The sequence below is a fragment of the Glycine max genome, chromosome 3 (genome assembly GCF_000004515.6).
Source record: "Glycine max cultivar Williams 82 chromosome 3, Glycine_max_v4.0, whole genome shotgun sequence".
Taxonomy (NCBI): domain Eukaryota; kingdom Viridiplantae; phylum Streptophyta; class Magnoliopsida; order Fabales; family Fabaceae; genus Glycine; species Glycine max.
This window is the reverse complement of record NC_016090.4, coordinates 37,366,942-37,390,579: the sequence shown is the minus strand read 5'-3', so window position 1 is coordinate 37,390,579 and position 23,638 is coordinate 37,366,942. Positions and strand designations below refer to the sequence as shown.

Here is a 23,638-nt window from a genome sequence, read left to right as displayed (position 1 = left end):
GCTGTGACTTTTGTTTCTTAGATGTTTGTTGAAGTTTACTAGAGGATTTGTTTGTTGTTGGGGCTGCTGCGACACTTGAACATTAACCCTAACACTGTTGCTGCCTGTGCTCTCGGCAAAGGGAGCAGTGATAAAATGGGAGGAATTGAAGGGTTCAGATGAAAATGATGCTCGAGTAGAAAGAGAAGCTTATCAGTGAGGGTTTGGACTGAGCGACGGATGTGGTTTTACAGTGAAGATTTGGCATGGGTTAATATATTTTTTGGTTTTGACTTTTAACTAAAACAGGATTAAATTTGTGTGCTGACTGACAGATTAATTATGAAAATTAAAAGGGAAAATACGAAAGACATCAATAGTGTAAATATATAGTATGCTGGCTGACTTTTATAATTATATTAAAAATCACTGCAATGATTATTTATATTAATTAATAGTGTAAAAACTTTTCCATTATACGCATTTAATTAATGAATTATGTATGTGTTAGAGAATATCAGTATATAGTTGATTTTTTCCATCAATGTCTAAAATTATTATTTTACATTTACTTACAGTTTTGTAAGAGTCAAATAAGATTAAATTAATTGAATCAAATTATGTTAAATATTATAATCAGTCAAAAATAAATGTTAAATATTATATAACTAGATTATATATGCTATATAATAATATTATGAAAAAATATATATAAGATTTATATAATATATATACACTAAATATAGTACGCAGTAATGTATAAATTAATATAACACAAATATATATATACATATTATAATTTTTTCCTTTCAAAAAAATATTGTAATTTTTTATTCAACATAATAATAATAATAATAAACCAATTACTTAATTTCCTGAAGTTTTAAAATACTAATATAAAATAATTTAACATATATGAAAAATGCATTCAAATAATAAAATAAAATCAATCACAAAATAATAATTAATTATTTTATTACACTTTACAATTTTGAATCTAATTGCTTAGAATTAAATATTATGAGTAAATTTTCATTTTAGTTCTTAAATTTGTAAATCATCACAGTCAAAAAAAAATTGTAAGTCATTAATTGTCATATTATTTATTTTTTTTCTTATTTGACCTAACTTTTTTAAAATTTTATTTTGGACCTTCTATCCTTTTTTACCATTCTCTATTTTGGGGGGCGGAGGAGGGGGGGCGGGGGGGTGTTCTTTTAATATAATAAAGTTTGAGCCTCATAAAGCTTAATATCATATTAGAAATTATAGCTAGTCTGTCCTAAATTTTGGATAATTAGGTTGTTTTGGAGGCAAAAGTTACGCTCAATTAATTTCTAATATAAATAATACCAGATTTTATTCAATATTACCAAAGATTCTAGATAATTTAATTAAGCATTGTACATAAATTATTATAAAAATATTTGATATTTTGATTTCCAAAAATAAATAAATAAAGGTTTATCCAATATTTATTGTACCATCAATCTAGTATTACAAACTTCATACTTTTAATAATTAAAGAGACATTTTAGAATTAGTAAATAAAAAACTATAAAATAATTTCATATTATCATCTAATTATAAATCATCTTTGTGATAAGAAAATGTCTTTTAGAATATCATAGTTAAAAACAAATTATGAGATATAGTGCATCCTCTACTCTTAAGCTAAATTTTGGAGTGAATCCAATCTTTACAATATATTCAAATGTGCCTAAAGCGCCAAATAATATTAGCATTTGACCTTTTTGGAATACAATTTACCTATTTGTTATTGGTTTGATCATACAAGGAAATACATTTGCATAATGAAACCATCCATGGAGTAAACAAATCTTCCAACATTGCACTTTTTTAACATATAGAGGATCACTGAAAAAGTAATTGAATCTCGAGGATTATCGAGCTACTAGAACAAGTAAGACAAAGATACTTTGAAGTTCACACAGAAGAGATCGAGCTACGTTGATTTATTAGCTAATAACAAAGCCCATATTTATAATATCACACTGGAAGCTTAATGTTATATCTGGCTGCTGGGAAGAGTGCTAAGAACAGAGTGCTCAGGCTTATGCTCACATTCAGTGTCAAGATGAACAAAGGCTCTCTCAACTTCAGGGAGTTCTTCGATCCTTATCTGCAATGATTCTCCAATTGCATGTGCTTCTTTCAGTGGAAGATCCTCCGGTAGTTCTATGTCCACCTGTTTATGTCCAACATGGATACGAATTTCAAATTAGTTTATATCAAATTCCCTTTAAATTTGTTAACATCAAATGTGTTTTATGTTAATACATATCACATGGAGATTGGTTAAAGCACATGGTCCTACATCACATAAGAAGTTCCTTCTTTATTGAGAAAAACATGTTTTAAGTTCCTAAAATAGGATAAATTATTATATAATTTGCGACCAAAATTATATATTCCGAACTATCTTTACATAATAGAAATATTAGACATTCTCTGTGACACTCTATTTATGATTGGTTGAAATTTATTAATGATTATTAATTTTGGTGAAATATAAAATGAGAGTAATTAACATTCCTCCTTTACATAAAATTTATAACTTTATTTGTAAATTAAAAAAAGTGATTATGTATCATATAAAAATGTACAGACATGGCATATTCTCAAGCTAAGTGATAATTTCTGGAATAGCCGACACAAAATCCACTTACCTCAACAAAGTATAAAACTCCAAAAGTGTAGGCACGGACTGTGTCAATACGTTTGATTTGAGGATGGTATCTTAAAACAAGGTATGTCAATTTCTGCAAGACTTCAGGTGGAGCTGATTGTCCAACCAAGGAAACTAAACCAAGAGGTAACCATCATTTAAATAGAGTACGTAATTGAACAAAGCATAAGACGCAAAATAAGAAGAGAGAAAGAGAGAACCAGCATTTTCAAGCACTGTTTTAGACCAATTTGAAATTGTGTAGAGTGCAAGCAAAATAGCGCCAATAGGGTCAATCCACCAACTAAATTTATCACCTAGGACAGCAGCAACCAAACCAACTATGTTGGTTATCACATCAAAATAGTGATCCTGGCAATCATTATAAAAACAAGAAATGAGACACCAAAATCTAACATTTTTCAGTGATGATCAATGCAATTAATACATCAATAAGTTATGAAAACAGAAAATGTTATACCTCGGCATAGGCACGAACTATTTTATTTCCTGAACTTCTACAATACAACCAGAGTAAAAGCTTTACGCCAGTGGCAGTCAGCATGATTATACACAACCAAAACAATTGATCTGAAGTCATCTTAAGGGATGGTTTTCCTTTAATCAATTGTTCAACGGCCTCAACCAGCACTTGAAAACCTTAATACATAAAAGTTGTCCAAAAAAAAAGTCATTTTAGTAACTATAGCATATAGCATATAATTTAGACTAGTTTAAGAAACGCTAGATAGAGATAAGTTACAATGGATCGATAAATAACCTAATCTGAACCACAAATACGTAATTAACATACCCAACGTAGCCATGATAGCGGCAAAGATGGTAATGCCAACCGGTTGCATTCTCAATTTTCCAATGGGATACTTATAAATATTTGTGCGCTTCATGGAGAGGTGTGTAAACCAAAGTACCCCGCCAGCCATCAGATCTAGCAGAGAATCCAGTGTTGATGCAGCAATAGCTATGGAACCACTCTTAACTGTTGCAAATACCTGTATGATGTGATTCTTGGTCAAAGTAGAGCAAACTACAAAGAAAAAGGAGAACACTAAATGCTGACTAGTTTATGAGCTTAAAAGCAAACATATAGATGAATGTTAAAAACACACTCTTGAGGAGATAAGGTTGGCTTGGTGATAAAGGAAGAAAGAAAAGAGAGAAATATCGGGCGTTCGAATTCTTTTGCTAACAAAAGCTAACAATTAATATTTACAAATAAAAGAAAATAAAAAAAATACTCTTAAACCAAGATTAGGGTTGCAACAAATAAGGATGTAGAAATTTGGCACCCAAGAGTTATGGCTTGAAGAAACAAGGTTTTGAACAATTTTTTTGGAATCATCTTCAATTTCTTGAAGATGGTTAAGGAGTTCTATGTCATTTATTTATTGTTTTTTCTCTTTTGGCATCTATTTCTAAACACTCACTATTACATATGTGATCTTTAATTAACAATATATTTTTATCCAATACTTATTAAAAATGTTATTAAATTTTTTTGGTAACATTTAATTTTTTTATCAAATATGAATAAGTATTATTAATATATTTTTACGATGTTTTATTGAATGTTGTATATAGTTTAATATATTTTTACGATATTTTATTGAATGTTGTATATAATTTATGTAGCTAAAATACAGTAACTTTTAATTAGGATTTGATGGATCCATTTTGGATTATGGTGTAGTTGACTTCTTTTCTCTTAATCTTTTATCCATGCCTTTGGATCTTTACATATAGTTTTGTATGCAGTGGTTAATCATACATTGACTTGTTGAACTTTCATAAAATTGGAAAATGGATTGTGAGTGGTTGTGCTTATTAATTTATTGCCATATTCTTTATTATCTAGGAATAGAACTCAAGGTACATGATTTTTTTAAGTATTTTTTTATCTTATTTTCGTGTGGTTTGATTTAAAGAACTCAAATTATGTGGTTTTTAAGGGTTCGTGCACCAAGGGAGTAGGTTTAAGCTAACTTAATTAGTAGAGATCGATCAATTAAACCATGAATGTTTTTACTTGAAATAGGTAGAAGTTGATATATCATGTGAACATTTAGTGATGTTTAACTCCAACCACTGTTGCCTATTTGAGAAAATAATCGAAATTGAATTAATCTCTTTATAACTTTGTTTCTAATTTCATTACTTTAAATTCTCACTCGTTTTCAATTGTTTTCCATAAAAATATAAAATATAAAGTCTCCTTCCAATCCAATACTTGTTTCCAAATAGTTTGCTTTTGCGAACCAATAATCTATCATGACAACAATAATGTACACTATATACTCAACACACTATATACTAAGTACTTATACAAAGCACTTGTTGAAGTCATATTAACAACCATTATAGAAGGCAGACTGAAGCCATGCCCATGGAGTTTTTGGATGAAATGCTGTCAAGAGGGCGTCAAATTGATATGTTTACGATGTCAATTTCAGGGTTATGCACAATGTTGAAAATTTTCCATAATTAATGGAGCCGCGCTACATTCTTGTTAATGCATAAGAGTTGCAATAATGTGATGACTTGTGAGGAGGTATAGCTGCCACATTCAAGTAATCGTGATAATAAATAGAAGTTACACAGATGTGAGGAGTCACAACTTATCAAGAATTGTTACTAAGTGTTAAACCATCAAGAGTTATTACTTCTCAGGTGAATATGTTAACCTTATTAGAAATAGGAGGAAACCTCAAAGTTTTAGAAGTTAATGAGATGGACGATAAGGAAAAATGGAAGCAAACCATAGAAAAGGAAACTCAATCCTTAAAGGAGAATTATACATATGATTTGGTGAAATTACTAAAAAGAAATAAGACTTCTACTTGTCGGAGATTATTAGAGAGACAAGTGTAGGCAAAGAACCAACTCAAATTGAAACATATTGAAATTGATGGTAGATATATGTATTAATTAAACGTGTCTTCGTTAATAATAGTTAACATCAATATAAATAATGTTACCATCAAATATTCGTGGATAAGAAAATGAAGTTAAAGAAATTATCCATACAGAGAACAATTAGTCTATAATATAATGACTAACATGATATATTAATTAATAAAATGATTATAACAAAGTATTATTAATATAATTATGCCCAATAATTATGTCGGAAGAGGAGAAATTTAGTTAGATTTTTAATAATTAATGAAACAAACATTATTAGATACTCATTAATGCATAGAAGTCACAAGATGTGATGAGAGTTGGGAGAAGTTTAATTTGGTACCACATTCATGTTCTTGGATATATCATATGATCTGTGATGGTTGCTTGTTTAGCTTTGATGTCATTAACTTCATCACAATAGTGATTACTCCATGTGACACGACTTACGTCCAGTTATATATTATTATTATTATTGCCATGGAACATATGTTATTATATATATATATATATATATATATATTGCCGTGACTATACATGAAATGCTGTAGCATAAAACATACATGTAACTCACTTCCACTGTCTAACTCTAACAGATGGAGATAACAAAGATTATTTTTTACTTCTTTTGTTTACGTTCTTTCATTTACTTCCCTTAGTTGCAAATCAGGCTCTTCACGTACACAAATTGGCAAACAAAATTAAAGCTTCAAATGACTAATGAAAATTTAAAGATGGAGTAATTATAGCTCAATTAAAAATGAGAGAAACGGTACCTTAAAAGCGAGTAAAAGAACGTTTGCCAAATTGGATATTTTCATTGCCCTTTCAGATTGCACTTGTTCCCCGTGCACTGAGCCATCCTCAATGACATTGGACGATTCAGTTGAATCAACCTCCTCGAAAGACCTTAGGGTGGAAAATTGCCTTTCGTAATACTCTTTCTCCCCTTGCACACGAAGAAAGAAAATGAAATTTGAGTATGATGCCAAAAAGTTCATATATTCTCATAGAAAATAAAGGTGACTATGGCTACAACTATATACAGCACAAAACAGAATTGAAAATTGTAATCCATTTATTCGAATGGTAAGATGCACACGAATGCGTTCAAACATAAACCACTTCAAATGTAGTAATAATTATGTTTTTTATATTGTAAGTGAAAATATATATATATATATATATATTCTTGTATAAAAAAGAGTTATATTCTAAGTAGATAATTTTTTTTTATCAAAAACAATAGTTATTATATCTTATTTCTTATTAAAGAATATTTATATCATCACATGTGTCTTTTTTTTCTTTCTACTTTCAATACAACTAAATAAGAGGAAAAAAATTAACTTTCTTTTCTTTCATTTTTTTTTTCTTACCAGACTATTTATCTCACTTTACATTTTTTATTTTCTTTTTATCGGCTTTCTTTCTCAATCAAACATATCCTAAGAGAAAAATATGTCCGCTCTCTCCTCACTATACATTAATAATTATATGTCTTCTATTATACTGTAAGTGAAAAAATATTTAAAAAAATCTTATAAAAACAAATATTATTCTATATTTTTTTACCAAAAATATTAATTATTATATTTTATTTCTTATTTAAGGATATATTTATGACATTTCACATGCATGTTTTATTTTTGATCTGTACACATTCAAAATAGGAAAAATAGTAACTTTCTTTCTTTTTATTTTCTCTTATACCAAACAACTTTAAAATAATTTCATTTTTCCTTCATTTTTTTCCTTTCTCTTGTCTTTTTTTATTCCACCTTCTTCCACTTACAACATAATCTTAAAGTGTATATATTCTCATGAATGTGAAAAATATTTTCTTTTTGCATTTCAGAGTAAAAAAAAATACTTAAATTTATATACACCCTTTAAGATGGAAGTTGGGAGAAAGAGAAAATTATTAAAAATAACATGTAATAATTAACAAGATGAGAAAGTGATAAAAATTAGATTATGCAAAAAAAATCAGAGTTATGATAATTTTAATAACATTATTTATAATTAATTGGTAATTACATATTTAGTTTTATTGGTTTTTACATCCATTTTATCTTAATAAAATATAAATATTTTAAAAATGTTTATTTGACAAATTCATAAAATAAAAAAGTAAAATATAATACTTAATTCAATTTAAATTTTATAATTTTATAATTTTAATTATAAAACTTAATAAGCAATCAAGTTATCTAAATTTAGGTCCTAAATAATTTAATGAAAATCAACGGCTAAACATTTTTTTACAATATCAACGGCTAAATATTTTTTTACAAGATCAACGGCTAAACATATCCTCTACAAACTATTATTTCCCGGTAGCTCTAAATTGAATTATTTTCATTTTAGAAGAGTCAATTTTCAATATTAATATTAAAGTTGGATTTTTCTTCTGTAAGTTGGATTTCAATTGCTGATGAAAATATCAACTATTGATTTTTCAATGCATATAGTGACTTCTAAATTGCATGTAAATTTAAAACTCAAGAATACCTTCTGTTAAGCCAGTTGCCTTTGAGTAGTCAATGTGAAAAGAGAGATCAGGATCGAGACCACACCGAACTTTATCAGGCAATTTGGAGAAAAAATCGCATTTGAGACGAGTGACTTCACTGAGCTCACCACTATTACTTGACAAAAACGGTGCCTTTAAATGTTCCAAACCACCTTCCATATTCACTGTCCAAGTGCAACCCAGAAACTCAATTGTAAAAAAAATAAAATTCAAAGATGCTAATTCCACCAAATTCCAATATAATATGCCAAAAAAAAAAAAAAACAGCAACCCCACCTAACAAAACGAAAGAATTGAAGATGACCCTCAACTGCTGAACTATTAATTACTGCTTTTATATATGCATGAAACATGTCTTTCAATATTATTCTCATTCCCTAAAACTCCAATCATATATGTAAAATACGTACAATGTTTTCTTCTGTCACGTATACATCTTACACTTCTAGGAAACGTAAAACTGGAATCTATGGATATGTTTGAGTTTGACAAGGAATATTGGAGGCTTCAACCCTTGATGGGTTTTTGCCATTTGCAGTGATATGGTTAAGCCACAGCTTAACTATGTCAGAGTAAGCAATGGACGTTACCTATTTGGACTCACGGGAATGATAATATGTATGCAAGCACGTACAGCAGCAATATTCAGACGTATGTGACTTGAGTTTGGACAAATTGGGCATTGGGAAAAGGGATATTCCTTGTGTGTATCATGATTCTATCAGAGTTAAAAATTTAAATATAGGACTTAAATATATTAAAAGGACTTTAATAAATAAATTATTCGAATTTTATTTTAAATTTTTAATAATTTTTATTATTATTTTGACTATTTATCAATGATCTTAAACATTAAATAAATCAATCGTTCACATTTCACACCCCTTCGGTTTTTGCAAGACTGTAACTCCAATTTTTCTTCAATTTCATAACATAGTAACAACAACAAATCTCAACATAGGTAAGATGATCAGAAAAGGATAAAAATAACAGTAACAGCTTTAATAAATAGTAAACCTCTTTACAGTAACAGCTTGATGACTTTATCTATGACAAGAAGTAAAGAACATAGGTAAGATGATCGGAAAAGGATAAAAATAACAGCTGCTATAAACATCAAGAGTCGTTCTTGATCAAATCTCAACATAACAATGAGCTTCATGAAAATACGTACTTACTTATGCTGATCAGCATAAGTGCATACCATACTAGTGACGACTCCAATAAATTGTAGGCCGTTCACATGACACTTTCAATAATGAATTTTGGGAGTAAGAAATTAATGTAATCTTTATGTTCGAATATGCTAGCTCTGAAGTTTGAGCAAATAAATCATCCAGTTACAGTTAAAGGAGCTTTATCACTGATAGTTAAAATTGTGAAGGAAGGAATAACATGCTGCTATCATTATAGTGTCAGCCGAAGAGAAGAGAAGTAGCTAGGTTTGTACACGGACATTGTTTTCTAAAAAGGTTTTTTGTATATTTAAATATGAAAAATCTAGCAACACAAACTTTTTTTATTCATTTCCTTCATGTTTCCTCCAAATCATGTTAAGGTAATGTCAAACACCCCGAGTACGGATTCCAACTTTTATTCACTGTGTTGTTGCTGTGAGAGACTAATTCCTAATTTGTTGAAAATCAATTATTAATTTGTGTGAATCATACTCTTTATCTAAGAAATTTAGTAGTTTTTAATAAATTACATCAAGCGAAATGTTAATTAAGAAAACAACTCATACATTTTTTTGAAAATATTTTCTTTAATTAGTTAAAATTTATTGAAAATTATAAAAGCTTATGAGTCACATCTTATTTAATAATTTAATGACTTTATTTTCTAATTTTATAGTTTTTAATAATTTTTTTATCAACAAACAAATGTGTGTAACAGAGAATGTGTATTTCTAGCTAGCTAGCACTCCCATTTAAACAAATAGTTAAAAAGTGTGTTGTTAGTACTTTCTTTTAAACATTAAATGATACAATATTTGATATTATATGTAATTATTTTCATCTTTTTATTTTTTATTTTTTATATACATCTCAAAAATATTTTTTCACAATCAAAGAGGACCACAAATTCTATTCCACCTTTGATGTGAAAAAAATAGGTTAAATTACTTGTTTTTATTTAATAGGTTCATTTTGTTTCCTTTATTATTAAAAGTTCAATTTAAACCTTTAATTTTCAAATTATATTCAATATTGTTCTTTTGTTCAAATTGTCACTAGTAATCGATAAGGAGTGTCAATATATATTTCTAAAAATTAAGGAAATTAAGGAGTATATAAAAATTGAAAAGAATGTGTAATTTCACAAAATTATAGGGATAGTTAATGTAATTTACTTTAAGTAATATGTGAAAATTTTATTTATTTTCTTATAAAAAATCTTCTTTTTTGTTACAATCTAATACTGTTTTGAAAATGTAAAAGAAAAATATTTTAGGTGAATACATTTAAATCAAAGAGTTTAACGGTTATATATCATAGTGTAAATTTTTTTTTTGCCACCAATCAATCAAATAATGTGTTTGTTTTCTTCTAATAATCACATAGCAGGTGTGACTTAAGATAATTAGGATAAAATCAAACCTTTTTTTTAGAATTTTTTTAAAATATGACATATAAAAATTCTTTACATTTTGCATAATAATTAAATCCTAAATTATACTCATTTATCATTTATCATTTATCATTTATCATTTATATTTTTTTCTTCTTATCTTTTTCTCAGTTTCACCTCTCGTGATCGAAACAAACCAATGATAAAGGTAGGAGACAGTTTTGGAAGATGATTTTTTATTTTTTTTATCAAATTTGGAAGGTGATTTTTAACAAGGAAATATATTGTATAAATTATCAAAATAAGAAAGTTTAATTTAATTAATTGAATAAAATTGTATGAGTGAATTGAGTATGTTGTAATTCTCGTACCAATAAAAAAAATATAGTAGAAGTTAGTCGGTCACCGTAGCGTAGACCCTAATTCAAGAGTCTATTCTATCCTCGTTTGTACACACACTCTGCACCTCCATTGAGTTGAGTTCAAAACTCTGTTCTTTCCTCCATGAATTCAATTTCTTTAGGTTCCTTCATCCTCACACCATGCAAGTTCCGCCCTTTTCTTCAAACCAAACACCAACCCATATTCCGCACTCTCTCCCCAATTCCCCTGACACAAAAACCCACTTTTCTTCGAGCCACAGACTCGAACATCGACGCCCCCATTTCCCTCCCCGAGGGCGCGTCCTTCGTTTCCATCCCAGAAATCATCGAGAAGGACTGGTCCGTGCTTGATTGCGCCGAACACCGAACCACTGACCGCATTATAGCTTCCGGAAACATCGAACAGAGTTCGAGGGTTTTGGTCTCAACTGGGTCAGAAGACTTTGTTGATTCCTTAGCGGGTTTAACTCCCTCTGTGTTTGTTGTTCATGACTCGCTTCTGACACTGGCTTGCATTAAAGAAAAATATGACAGGGTTAAGTGTTGGCAAGGGGAGATTATTTATGTTCCGGAAAAGTGGGCTCCTTTTGATGCTGTGTTTCTTTATTTCCTTCCCGCGTTGCCCTTCAAGCTCCACCAAATTTTGGAGTCTTTGGCTGGGAAATGTGCACCGGGTGAGTTTTCTCTTCGATTTCAACATCTTTGTAATTGCTAATTAGTTATGATTTCCTGTGTTATTTCCTCTGTTTATTGCGTGTTGTATATGGTAGGAAACCCAACATAGCTGCTTCGGTTGTTTACTGTTTTAGAGATAGTTCTGTACTCTTTACCACATTATTTTAAACACACTTTCTATTGTTAGCTGAAATTTATTTAAATGTTTCAAACTTATATGGGTTGAAGGCCCTGTTTGGATAGATTTCTCAATATGCACGTATAGGGGAAGAAAATAAGAAGGTAAAATAAATTAAGCTTCTCTAAGTTAAAATTAGCTTATACACATGTTAAAATCACCTTTTGGAGAAGTTAAACAAATAAATTAACATATGCATAAAAGCTAATTTTAACTTATGAAAAAAAAAGTGTAATTCATTTTGCCTTTTTATTTTGTTTTCCTATATAAAAAGTTATGGAGAAGGTGTGTCAGAACTCTGTAATTAGGCCCTGTTTGGATAAACTCCTTATTTAACTAATAATAGAAATTGTAGTAAAAGCAGTGTATTAGATAGTGTGTCGCTAGAACTCCTATATTTTATTTTGTATACGTGAACTTCATTCATTATTAGCAGTCATTCTATTTAGTTCGGAGACACAAACAAGACACATGTTGTGCTCAAAGTTTGCCTTTCATGAAGCATTGAATAATTTTTTCTTGTAATGAAGGTTTGAGTAATTTTGTGTTTCACGAGTGAAGACAAGAAATTGCTTCAAAAGAAACATTCCTGAAACGCTGGATTTTTTAACAACTATTATTACTCGGCTGTTGATTTGTTTTTATGGCTATGTTTTAATTAGATGATAATTTATAAAAGTGTCATCTTTATTTTTATTTTACTAGTTTTGTGTATACTTGACTGTATTGCCAGTAAACTTGATGGATTTTCTTAGTGCTCCATGTTATTTTTCTTATTCTTAGCTCAATATTCTTGCCTCATGAAGTTTAGGTCAGTGCTCCCAAGTTGTTTTCTTTATTTAATTTTGGATTTGACCTGTAGGTGGAAGGGTGATTATCAGTCATCCTAAAGGGAAAGAAGTATTAGAACAGCAACGAAAACAGTACCCAGATGTAGTAGTTTCTGACCTACCTAATAAAACATATTTACAAAGTGTTGCAGCTGCCCATTCTTTTGACGTGGCTGAATTTGTGGATGAACCTGGCCTTTATTTAGCCGTTTTGATCTGCTCGAGAGCTTAAAAACTAGAGTGTGTACATTTGAATACACAATTTGATTGAACTTTTTATATGGTGTTTTCCTTCTTGATTATTAGCTTGAATTTTTGGTTGAAAAATTATAAAATAATATAATTTGATTGATATGATAGCTTTCCCCTCACTGGTAAAATCTTGCATGGTTCTTGGAACGTTTTGTGTCAAAATCAAATTCCTCCATCTCTTAAAATGCCTCACTTTCAATATTTCAATAGTTTCACAAACTCAACCAAGACCACCTTTCTCTATTCAATCCAAATCAAATCAACACCAAGTTTCATTGTCGAGTGCCACAATCATCAATGACAAAGACCAAACATCAGAAGTTGCTGGCTCTGCTATCAAAATTCACCAAGATGTGTGATGGCTTGCTAAACCTTGGGTATGGTTACATTTCTAATTGAGGTCAAGTAGCTCTAGTGGTTGAAGGTTAGATGATGCAGAGACTGGTTTGACAGTAGAACAAGTCTTGTGATTTGACTTGGGGTTCTGAAGATGGTGAGTGTCCAATGAGTTTTCTTGTATTAGAGAATGATGGTTCTAATTTTATGGTTGGAATGGTGCTAAGGTTCTCAATTCTATTTCTAGCTTGATGAGCTTCTGATGATGTTGATTTGCCTATGACTGGAAAATATGCTTCAGAGGAGAGCTGTGAATGCTACATCAAGGTGTGGTCAATTACAGACAGGTTGAAAAGCTCTTTTTGGATGGCAATCTGACTTGGGGAGGACGGTGGTTTTCAGTGTTTTTTATTCTAGTTTTTGTGTGACTTTTTGTAGTACAGTTTTGGATAGAATTGAGGTTTAGTTGAGGTTTTGATGGAATGAAATGTAGTGGTGAGTTTGTTTGATTATGAACTTTTTATGGGTTTATTATTTGCAAGTGAGCTTGAGGCTTGTGGAGATTATAGGTTAAATTGTCGAGGTGGAAACTTGAAACTGATGAGATCATTAGGCTAGAGATGAGATGGAGAACTTGAAACTGATGAGGTCATTAGGCGTAGGCTTATTGAGAAATCGAAAAGGCGAATTTGGGAAAGATGAATCAAGGAAGATTAAGGTTATGGAGGAACGTGGAAGAGATTTTATACTCCCTTTCCCCCAAAACATTGTTCCATAATAGTGGGGAGGTAATTTAAAACCAGTTGGAAAATATAATTTCAATTCAGGAAATTTTATTTTGCATTACTTATTTAACATGCCATGTGTTCTGTTAGGTTTAAGCTAGACACATTGACAGAGACGGGAGTGGTTAATATAGCATGATTGCACGAGTGATGAGGAACTTGAGTAATTTTCATGAGGTCGAGTTTTCATGTTATTGTCATTAAAAAAAATAAAAGGCACTTAACCAGTGAGACTTAAGTGGTTGACATTTGTAATTTATTAAAACCACGAATGTAATTTTAATCGCTCAAAAGCTAATGTGTCAATCACTCATGAATTTGGAAGTTTATTCAAATTATTGGTATAAAGATTGGGGATGAGAGATTTCAATAGAAGGGACAGTAAAGTGTTTTAGCGAAAACTAATCATAAAACTTTTTGACCTTATAAATGTTAAAATGTTTAAAATTTCTTTCTGTGGAATTTTGAGTATGTTGTTCATCCTGTAAAATGTTGGCTCTCTGAGTTAGAATATCACAAATTTATATTTTATGAAAATGAAAAACATACTAGAAATTTCAGAAGCATGGATTCTAAATATTTCAATATTTAAAGAGATGAAAAACATATTTTTATCTTGATAAAATTATTTAATACTTCATATATATGATAACAAAATCAAAGGAGTATTTATACAATTTGAGAATTAGGAGTGTTTTTGTAGGAGGTTATGGTTTCACTAGATAAGATCTTAATCCTTAAATATTTTCTGTTAATAAAATATATTTTATTATAAAGTAAAAGTTTTATGAAATCAATGTTGAGATTATCATAAATGAGCAAATTTTGGATTTGCTTCCTAGTAAAAAAAAATATTTGTAATTAATAGAAATAAAATTTGTTAATTTATTAAGAATTAAAATAAAATATCAAAGACCAAAAATAATATTATTTTATCAAAAGATTTAATGTAAAACAAAAATTTATTAAGAAACACAAAAAAGTAATATTTGTTAGGAATCAAAATCAAATTTAAGTTTATATTTGATAACTTTTAAAAATCATACTTATTGTGATTTTTTTTATTGATTTACCCTAGTAAACTTTCAATTCAGAAGTTTCAAATCAAACTTCAATCCTCACGAGTATTCCATCAAGAATACCTCAGAATTTTCACCTCAAAAAGGCAAAGCACCAAAGAAAGTAGAACAGAGCAAATATGGCTGAACAAGACCTATCCCACTTCCAATTAATCTACACATCAGACCCCCCATTAAAACTATGAACACTTAAATCTTTTGCATGTCTCTACACGACAAAACTGTGAGATTCGCATGAAAGGATCTAAATTTGAATTCAATAATCATAATAATGACAATGTCAGCTCAAACTCCAATACAGCTTTTCACTATAAAGACTGCTTTAGTTTCAGTATAACAAAAAGAATTATGAAGAACAAATGCTTCATTGAAACTTTAGGGTGATTATGACCTCACAAAAAAATCTTTAAAATACCAGCACTCTCAATCTTTCTCTACACCAAAAAAAATAAAAAGAATAGAGACAATTGGGCAACAATTAACTAATCAAGCTATAGGCTAAATTGGAAATTGCTGAAAGGAAGCTTATTGTTCACCAAATTACAAGGTACTCAAACCTCCATTACCATATGTGAAGATAGGGACTGGATTCGACAACAGCCACCTAATACTTCTCACCTTATCATTTTAAAAAATTGAAAACCTTAGGTTATTACTTGCTGCAAACAAGTTGTATTCCTCCATGGCGGGAGTCTCTTTCTTATTGCAATTATGAACCTTCTCGACATGATCTGCTGAACTTTTTGAGGAAAAATCGCCAACAGTATCACCATTCAAAGAAGTGAATGCCGATTTACATCCAGTTGATAGGGCTACAGGTCCACCAAAATGAAACAAGGAAAAATCATTTTTATTCTCAAGTGGCTTGGAAGAATTATCATGCCTAACTTCTCCATGTGATGCTGGTCTCTTGGAAATAGGTCCAGCTGGAAAGACCATTTCTGCAACAGATCCGTTAAGATGCTCTGGCAAAGAAGCTGGCTTGGAAACTTGAGTCCGCTCCTCTGCATTTAAGACATTAGCTCTGGCAACTGGCTGATAAACTGGAACACCAGGGTTGAATAAGGACGTTGGTTGCTGTAAGGCTCCATACCGCAAGCTGAAGCGTGGGTCCTCATTTAAGCCATATCCAAGAGGGCCAGCAAATAAATAGGGATTTGAGTGTGGGAAGGGTATCAACCCATTTGTGGGAGCTGCTGGCCATGAAACTGGATTTTGATGGAAATAACCCATTGCTGAAGGAGCTTGAAACACTGGAAAATGTATATTTTGGTTTGACAACGGTGGAAGCATACTTTGAAGTTGAGAACACACATTAGTGGTGGAAAAACAATTGTCAAAATTTTGGGCAGTTTCCACAAGATTCCCCAATGCATAATTTCTTGTACCATCCAAGGACAGACCAATCAGTGAACTTGATTTTCTTGTCAAACCCTCACCACTTGCATTCTGGCTATTCTCTACAGCAACTTCATGACAATGAGACAAGACAGTTTCCACACAATCCGAATTATTTCTTACTTCAGATTGCTGGCTAACATCTTCTGAATCCGATGTGATTGAGGATTCTGTATTTTCATGGTTTGACGAGGTTGTATTATTATCACCCTCACTTAGGCATGATGAGCAGTTATCAGAACTAAAAGTGCTACTTTGAGTTGGATCAGAAGAATTATTTAAGGCAAAGCCTCCAGTTGGACAAATTCCAGATTCCTCCAAAGCAATTTCCGTAGAGCTACAAGAACCTTCAGCTTCTACGTGAAAATCATTTTGACAGCTTTCATCCATTCCACTAAATCTTTTTGAATTACATTCCTTGTCATCATTTCCACCTGAATCAACAGCTTCTCCAATAGACAACTTGACCAGATCAGACTGAGTTCCTTCAACTTTAGTGGACCTCAAAATAGCATCAGAATCAGAATTACTGCAAGGATATTTCTTTTGAGATTCTATAGGCTCCCAAACTTTCTTCGATTGAAACAAATCCCTGGTGGGGCAGTTCCCTGAGATGATTTTGCTTTTGGGTCTTCCATTACTCTCATGCATATAGGCTACTTGATTATTCTTATTACCACGACAAAATTGCTTGGATGTATCTCTTGCAGATTCAGACTGACAGGTAGGTTTTGTCTCCCGCCTAACTCTGGTCATAGGAGAATGTTGCTCAACCCTAGTCTTAGATTCATTATTCAAGCTACAACTGCAAGAATGAATATCACATTTTTCATTCATCCGGTTCTTGGAACTATAAAACTTCTCATTATACTTGGGAGGACCAACATTTCGACAATTGGATTTTGTTGGGAAATTTATTCTTGATTGCCTATTCAACCCATTCATTACCCTGGATGATGTCACAAAACTCTCTCCATAATGTCTTGGCTCAGATCTGCAAACCATCACACTATTTTCTGAAACAACTGCATATCGTCGTCTGTCAGACCACTTCATAGGCATATCAAGTTGAAATTCTTTCCTACATCTTAGTTTTCGATGAGAAGACATTGATTGTTCAATTGTAGACTGACCCATCTCATCTTCTGCATTTGAAATTTCTTCCTCACAATCATCATAAGAGAGGTCTTGTGGTTTCAAAGTACTACACTCACTAGAGAATTCTTCATCTTCGATGTTAGGAGAATCATCCCTCAATAGATTAGTTTCATCTGTTTCAATAACTAAATTACTGCAGCTAATAGGAGTATTTTGCTCCATATCAGCAACTGCAGACAATTCTTTCTTTGAGATTTCAGGAGAACCAAGAGCATCATTTGATTCAGAACACTTCTTTTCTTTTTCTTTTCCTTTTAGTCTTTCCTTCCTTCTAAGCTTTTTCTCCCGTTCCTTTGTCCTTCTCCGCTCCTTGCGTTCTTCTTCTTCACGTTTTTCCTTTTCTTCTTCTTCAAGAAGCTTCATCTGTAGACAAAATCATGCAATTGAGATTTAGGAAATGTATTCTAAAAATAGACACAAGAGCTTTTTTTCCTGTCCCCAACAGCCTTTTTCCTAAAAGCATAATAACTAAGACCTGCTTTTCCAAGGTAATGATTTCTTTGCATGCCACGTGCACTCGATCCTCCAGCAGTTTTAGTGCAAGACAAACAAATATGCTGTGTGCATTTTGACGTGCTGTTCCTTCTCTGAAAGCCTTTTCAACCTGAAAGGATAGTACAGTCAGTGGTTATCTGGTTGAACAACAAAAACAAGCACAGAAAATAATACTAGTGCTAAACATGCCTGTTCTTTGAAAATAATAGTGGCAGCATCTAGAAGAAATTCTCGAGCAAGTTCAGGGCTTTTTGCATGCTTTTGGGGACGGGAGCATTCTCCATCAAGCTCATTCCCATCCTTGTCAACTGAATCATCATCCTGAGAGCATACATTATATAACATCAAACTTACAAATTCCTCATGACTAATTATCAAAATCAAATGAATGATGGATAATTAACAAGGATTATTTTCTCAGTGAAACTTGCATTACCTCTTCTTCCTCGGCCTCTTCAGCATGCTCAAAGAACCTTCTGATACTTTCCCCTTTTGTGATTGTAACATAACCATCTCCTACAATTAACCTGCAATGTACACACTGTTGACCCTTCAAGGAATGAGCTTTAACAGTAAGTTCAGTACAGCGTCCATCTAATCTCCAAGCTCGGAGGGTAACAAAACATGCACTCAAGCCACCAAGATCCAGGCCACTGGCTCGAACACATCCATTCAATCCAACATTTTCAAATTCCAAAATGTCAGATTTTCCTTCAGTTGTCCCCACAGCCCACTCAAAGTGATGATAGGTTCCCGATGCATCAGCAAATGTCTGGCGCCAATCAGCTTGAACTGAGTCATCAGATACCTAATAAAAGCAAATGGGTAGATGTCGTGTTAGGTAGAACTTCTATTCTAGTTGCCGATAGCTTGATAAAACAATCTTTTCATAGATACTCCATAGACTCTTCCACCAAAATCTCAATCACCATAGGTTTTACAGGATAGAAATGTGAAAGTCACACCTCATATTGAAAGGCAGAGTCAGCAACACAAAACCAGCTGGTGCAACGAGGTTCTCTGCACATGCGCCTCAGTTCTTTTAGTTCCTTGAATTCTCGAATAACATTTCTTCTACAATCTCTGCAAAATCTCTTGCTATCGAACCTGATAGATATGGTAACTCATTAATAAAAACCAAAAGCATAAAACATCCTTATCCTTAAAAACATACAATTGTGTGCATATATATATAGAGAAAAAGGGATCTCACCAAATACTATAAAGCTTTGAAGCAAAGCTTCACATATAGTTTCTGATGATGAAAAAATAGATTAAATCATACTAGGAATGAATGAATAGGCATTGTGTTTATGTATTCAAATGAGAATTAGTACAAAATGTTCAAAAAAATGACTAAAAATTAAAAATAAAAATCAGTAGTCTAACTCTAATAACACAAAAAGACCCACCTGATGATAGAAAGTAGCAAGTTCTTTGACCCAGTACAATGAGACAGCACCAGACACAATATTGGAAATTTTAAATAAACAGTTTCCCTTAATATTTTTTTGCTGACAGAACATGTAACTCCAGAGACATAACACTCAAAACTTCAATAAACCAGTAATAACAGGCAAAAATAAAATAGTGCAGTGAATCTATAATAGATAGTTTTTCCAATTTATATCAGAAAGATAAAGTTAACATTCTAATCTACCAAGGTGCCTTTGTAAAATCACTTTGAAGGAACAGAAGCTGACTTGTCCATAATTTATAACTAATAGACTATTCTTCAAATTCTTTTCTTGTTTCTTTGTCTTTCTTAACTCAAGTTCCATTAACTAAGGATCTCATTATACTCACTCCGCTTGTGTTACCTTTTAACAAATCTTTTGACAAACAAGATCACCATCACAAAAGGTCAGTGGACATTAATCTTTTAGCTAAATTATTGCCTAAAACCTTAATGAAAATCAGTAATCACCAAACCATTTGAGTGGAGAATAATGTCAGTTTCAATCCTAACAACAGCTCATCTGTTGATTTATCTTCTCAATAATTGCATGAAAACAACTCTTACATAGCATAATCAGTTTTTACCTAATAGTCCATATCTACAGTCCATAAAGTCCCAAAGTATCTAATTCTCTCCAACAAAATTATCATTTCTTATCAAAACTACTTGTGTATACAATCCACAAGTCCCAAGTAATCCAATTGCCTAAACCTTGCGATGTCATAAATGATGGCTGTCCTATAACAGCCTGAATCATGCTGCTTCTCCAGGATTGTATGTTATAATAATCATACAATGTCTAATCTAAACTATCATAAGCAAGAATCGGGGAAAACCCTTCAAAATATCAGACGAGCTAGGGCTATGCCAAGAAATGCAATTAATAGATTCATCCTTTAGCTGACCCTGGGTAAGGGAGTTCCATGGAAACATGAAAGCAGACAGAAGATGCACATATTCAACAAAAAACTGAAGAACATCACATAACTGACATATAATAAAAAGCTCTCCCCCATACAGCTATCCTTGATAAAGTTCTAATTTTCAACCTAAAAATCCATGAATCACTATTTAATCATCATTTACTGCATCTGGAGTATGTTGCTAGAGAATTTTTTAACTCCATGCCTATGATAGAGTTCCCTGTTTACCTTTTTAAGCATCAAACTGGCAGCTCAATTGTCCAAGAATCCAACAGATAGTTAGTTGAATACAAATCACTTGTGTATAATGGGTAAGAATATCAAACCCCCAAAATCTTTATTCTTTCTCATTATTCCACCTAACACTTTTCCGAGCTGATCCTAACAAAGATGGTCATATTCAGGAAATTTATTTTAAACCTTTCAGAGGCATGTTCCACATTCTCATTCTTTGTATGTCAATTTCAACTGTATGACTGATTCTAGAATTAAATTTATATTATTATTAGTAACAATCCTCACTTATCTAAGGGTTAGGACAGTGTAAGGAACGAAAAAATCGATAGACACCTGTACATAAGTCTCTCAATAAAATCTTCTTCCTTCATTCTTAAAAGAGAAAGCCGAGTCTCCTCTCCCAGTGCTGACCAAAAATCCACTAGTGTATCGCATGAAAGTCTGGCAGTATGCAGGGCACACGTTTCTCTTGTCCCATGTCCTCTGCCATAACTAACTATTCCTTGACTTATCCAACCACGGCCTCCCCCGCCACAAGCATCAGGATAAAGCAGTTCCCTTTCCCTCTCCCTAGCACGTGCACCATCAAAGACCTAACATTTGCACCAAAAGTTTAGATACAAATGGGAAAAGAATGGGATGAGAATCTAATATAAATGAGATGCACTTACAATTTGCAGTCCTTTCAAAGACTTTGAATACAAGTAGCAGCTCATAAGTGTTAATGAGCCATCACGTGATGTAGTCAGACCTCCCCAAGGATGGATAGATGGATCTTGAATTTCATCTTGGCATCCATTGATAATGCTTGATTCGTCATTATTTAGCTTTTTCAAACCTCCGGATCTGTTGCAAGGAAAGTGAGCATCCACCCCTTCTTGTTGCAAAGATTTCCCATACATAGCAATCTGCAGAAAACCCTCAAGAAGCAACCCATTGCACCTAGAGCAGTACATATTTTTACGAGCTTGCTCAAAAAGGGATTGTTTGTCTATCCTCAAGAGTTTTTGCCGAGCTTGCAGCGACAGCTCAATCCAGAACTGTATGGCAAAAATGTAATACACCAATAAGAGACAAAGTAAACATGTCACAAGTTGCATTTTTTATCAAGAGAACAAGGTAAGCATGACCTAGGTCAAAGCTTAATCTCTGTGAAATATGGTTTTAAGTAGCAGATTGCAACCACTGTTGTGGCTGCGATATTGCTGTTTCTAAGGTTTTCACAACCACATTGACTGCATTTACCCACAATTCCCTGCAATATTGCCAATCACAACACAACTGCACTGCAACCTGAACCACAATTTAAAACCACTAGTGTGAATTAACATCAATTCCCAAGGAAGCTCTTTCCTCTCTAAACCCATACTCCCACAATTTGATAGCTGCCAAATTTCATTGATTAACTAGGAAGCATGGATATGACACAGACACAAATACGATACAAAATAAACCAAGGTTTTAAATTGCGGTTGCAGTTGTGGTTTTCTTGCGGTCCTTGATATTGTGGATAAATATGGTTGATGCATCCCCAGTTGCAGTCGTGGTGCAATCACAAAAGCCTTGATATTGCAACCACAATTGCAGCAGCGGACTGTATTTTAAAGCCTTGAAATAAACAAGGGAGATAATAAGAATTTTTAAAATAACATGAGACAACACGTAACAAGGGTATAACATACAAAAATAATATTAACACATAACTAAATACTAAAAGTAGAGAACTTAATGTTTCAAAAGCAACATTTCAATCGTTGTAGACACAATAAATAATATTATCTGTCTCATTATTGCGGCATTGTACCATCCGTATAGTTACAAAATTTAAAAGAAAATAAAAGTTAAAAATGGTAGGACACAAATAGAAGTATCTGTTAGTGTCCGACTCTGAGCCGTGTACTTTAAAATCCATTTTGAAGTTTGTGTGGTTCACTGTCGATAATTCATTGCCCCGGCTAGAAAAGTATCATCCGTGTAAACCATGAGTTCGAACAGTTGCGCAAATATTGTTCAATGGACAACAAATGAACAAGTAACAAGAAATATCAGAAACCATCACTGAATGACATTTATCAATCAGAAAAAACACTTAAACTATAAATCCAAACCCCGCAAAAGTAATCAAACAAGTGTTCCCACAGTAAGATCCAATATAAACCCAATCAAACCATCACTAATAACACAACAATCAATCCAAAACAGTGATCCAGCAACAATCCAAAATCCAATACGAAAAAAAATCAATTAAAATAAGAAGAATTCAGCACCTTCTGGAGCTGATTGTAGCAAACCTCGTCCGAATTCTTCGACCAGAATCTATTCGCAGAGAGCGAACACGTCGGCGTGGATGAGCCATTAGTAAGTTGGTGTTCATTCCTTTGCGCTAATCCCGGCATTTTTCAAAACTCTGCGAGATTCATTCACCAATTTTTCCACCGTTCATGTCAATTTTAACCAATTCTGAAATCCACACCAATCGGATGCAAAACAAAATAAGCGAGGATTAATAAGAAAAAAAAAACAGAAACAACAGATAGATCAAATGAACATCCGATATCAAATTGAAACCGAACCAATGAAGACGCCAACGCCGATGGAAGATGTGCAAGAATTGAGAGTGTGTGTATGTATGAGAGAGAGAAGAGCTAAGGGTTTTTGATCGAAAGAGGATTGAGATGGAGACCATGAGATTTGGAGGTGTGAGCAACTGCCTGTGTGAATGAATATATTTTATTTTTATTTTTTTGGAGAAA

General features: G+C 32.1%; 3 protein-coding genes across 7 annotated transcripts; 1 reads left to right on the top strand and 2 right to left on the bottom strand.

The window, feature by feature from the left end:
• Positions 1-1,822: 1,822 nt before the first annotated feature.
• Positions 1,823-8,548, bottom strand: LOC100787366 (metal tolerance protein 4). 3 transcript variants are annotated; one of them, XM_026127869.2, is made up of 8 exons: positions 8,403-8,548; positions 8,105-8,290; positions 6,367-6,530; positions 3,483-3,681; positions 3,150-3,328; positions 2,890-3,040; positions 2,670-2,803; positions 1,823-2,188 (listed from the first exon to the last, which is right to left on the bottom strand). In XM_026127869.2, exons 2-8 carry the CDS (start codon positions 8,283-8,285, stop codon positions 2,009-2,011), a joined length of 1,188 nt encoding a protein of 395 aa, XP_025983654.1. In that variant the 5' UTR covers positions 8,286-8,290; positions 8,403-8,548; the 3' UTR covers positions 1,823-2,008. The 3 variants fall into 3 exon arrangements, with proteins under 3 accessions (XP_025983654.1, XP_006576870.1, XP_040869997.1); XM_006576807.4 differs by having other exon boundaries at positions 6,367-6,539; positions 8,403-8,546; XM_041014063.1 differs by lacking the exon at positions 8,403-8,548 and having other exon boundaries at positions 6,367-6,539; positions 8,105-8,318.
• A 2,544-nt stretch (positions 8,549-11,092) lies between these two features.
• LOC100305496 (S-adenosylmethionine-dependent methyltransferase superfamily protein) lies at positions 11,093-13,863 on the top strand. Of its 2 annotated transcripts, XR_005890628.1 has the most exons (3): positions 11,095-11,754; positions 13,226-13,508; positions 13,599-13,863. XR_005890628.1 is itself a non-coding variant. In NM_001249289.2 (2 exons), exons 1-2 carry the CDS (start codon positions 11,202-11,204, stop codon positions 12,993-12,995), a joined length of 753 nt encoding a protein of 250 aa, NP_001236218.2. In that variant the 5' UTR covers positions 11,093-11,201; the 3' UTR covers positions 12,996-13,133. The 2 variants fall into 2 exon arrangements, 1 of the variants encoding a protein (NP_001236218.2); NM_001249289.2 differs by lacking the exons at positions 13,226-13,508; positions 13,599-13,863 and adding an exon at positions 12,796-13,133 and having other exon boundaries at positions 11,093-11,754.
• Positions 13,864-15,602: 1,739 nt separating this feature from the next.
• LOC100786822 (uncharacterized) lies at positions 15,603-23,638 on the bottom strand. 2 transcript variants are annotated; one of them, XM_006576805.3, is made up of 9 exons: positions 23,459-23,638; positions 23,153-23,345; positions 21,557-21,925; positions 21,219-21,478; positions 19,232-19,373; positions 18,703-19,074; positions 18,456-18,587; positions 18,247-18,375; positions 15,603-18,134 (listed from the first exon to the last, which is right to left on the bottom strand). In XM_006576805.3, exons 2-9 carry the CDS (start codon positions 23,279-23,281, stop codon positions 15,843-15,845), a joined length of 3,825 nt encoding a protein of 1,274 aa, XP_006576868.1. In that variant the 5' UTR covers positions 23,282-23,345; positions 23,459-23,638; the 3' UTR covers positions 15,603-15,842. The 2 variants fall into 2 exon arrangements, with proteins under 2 accessions (XP_006576868.1, XP_006576869.1); XM_006576806.3 differs by having other exon boundaries at positions 23,177-23,345.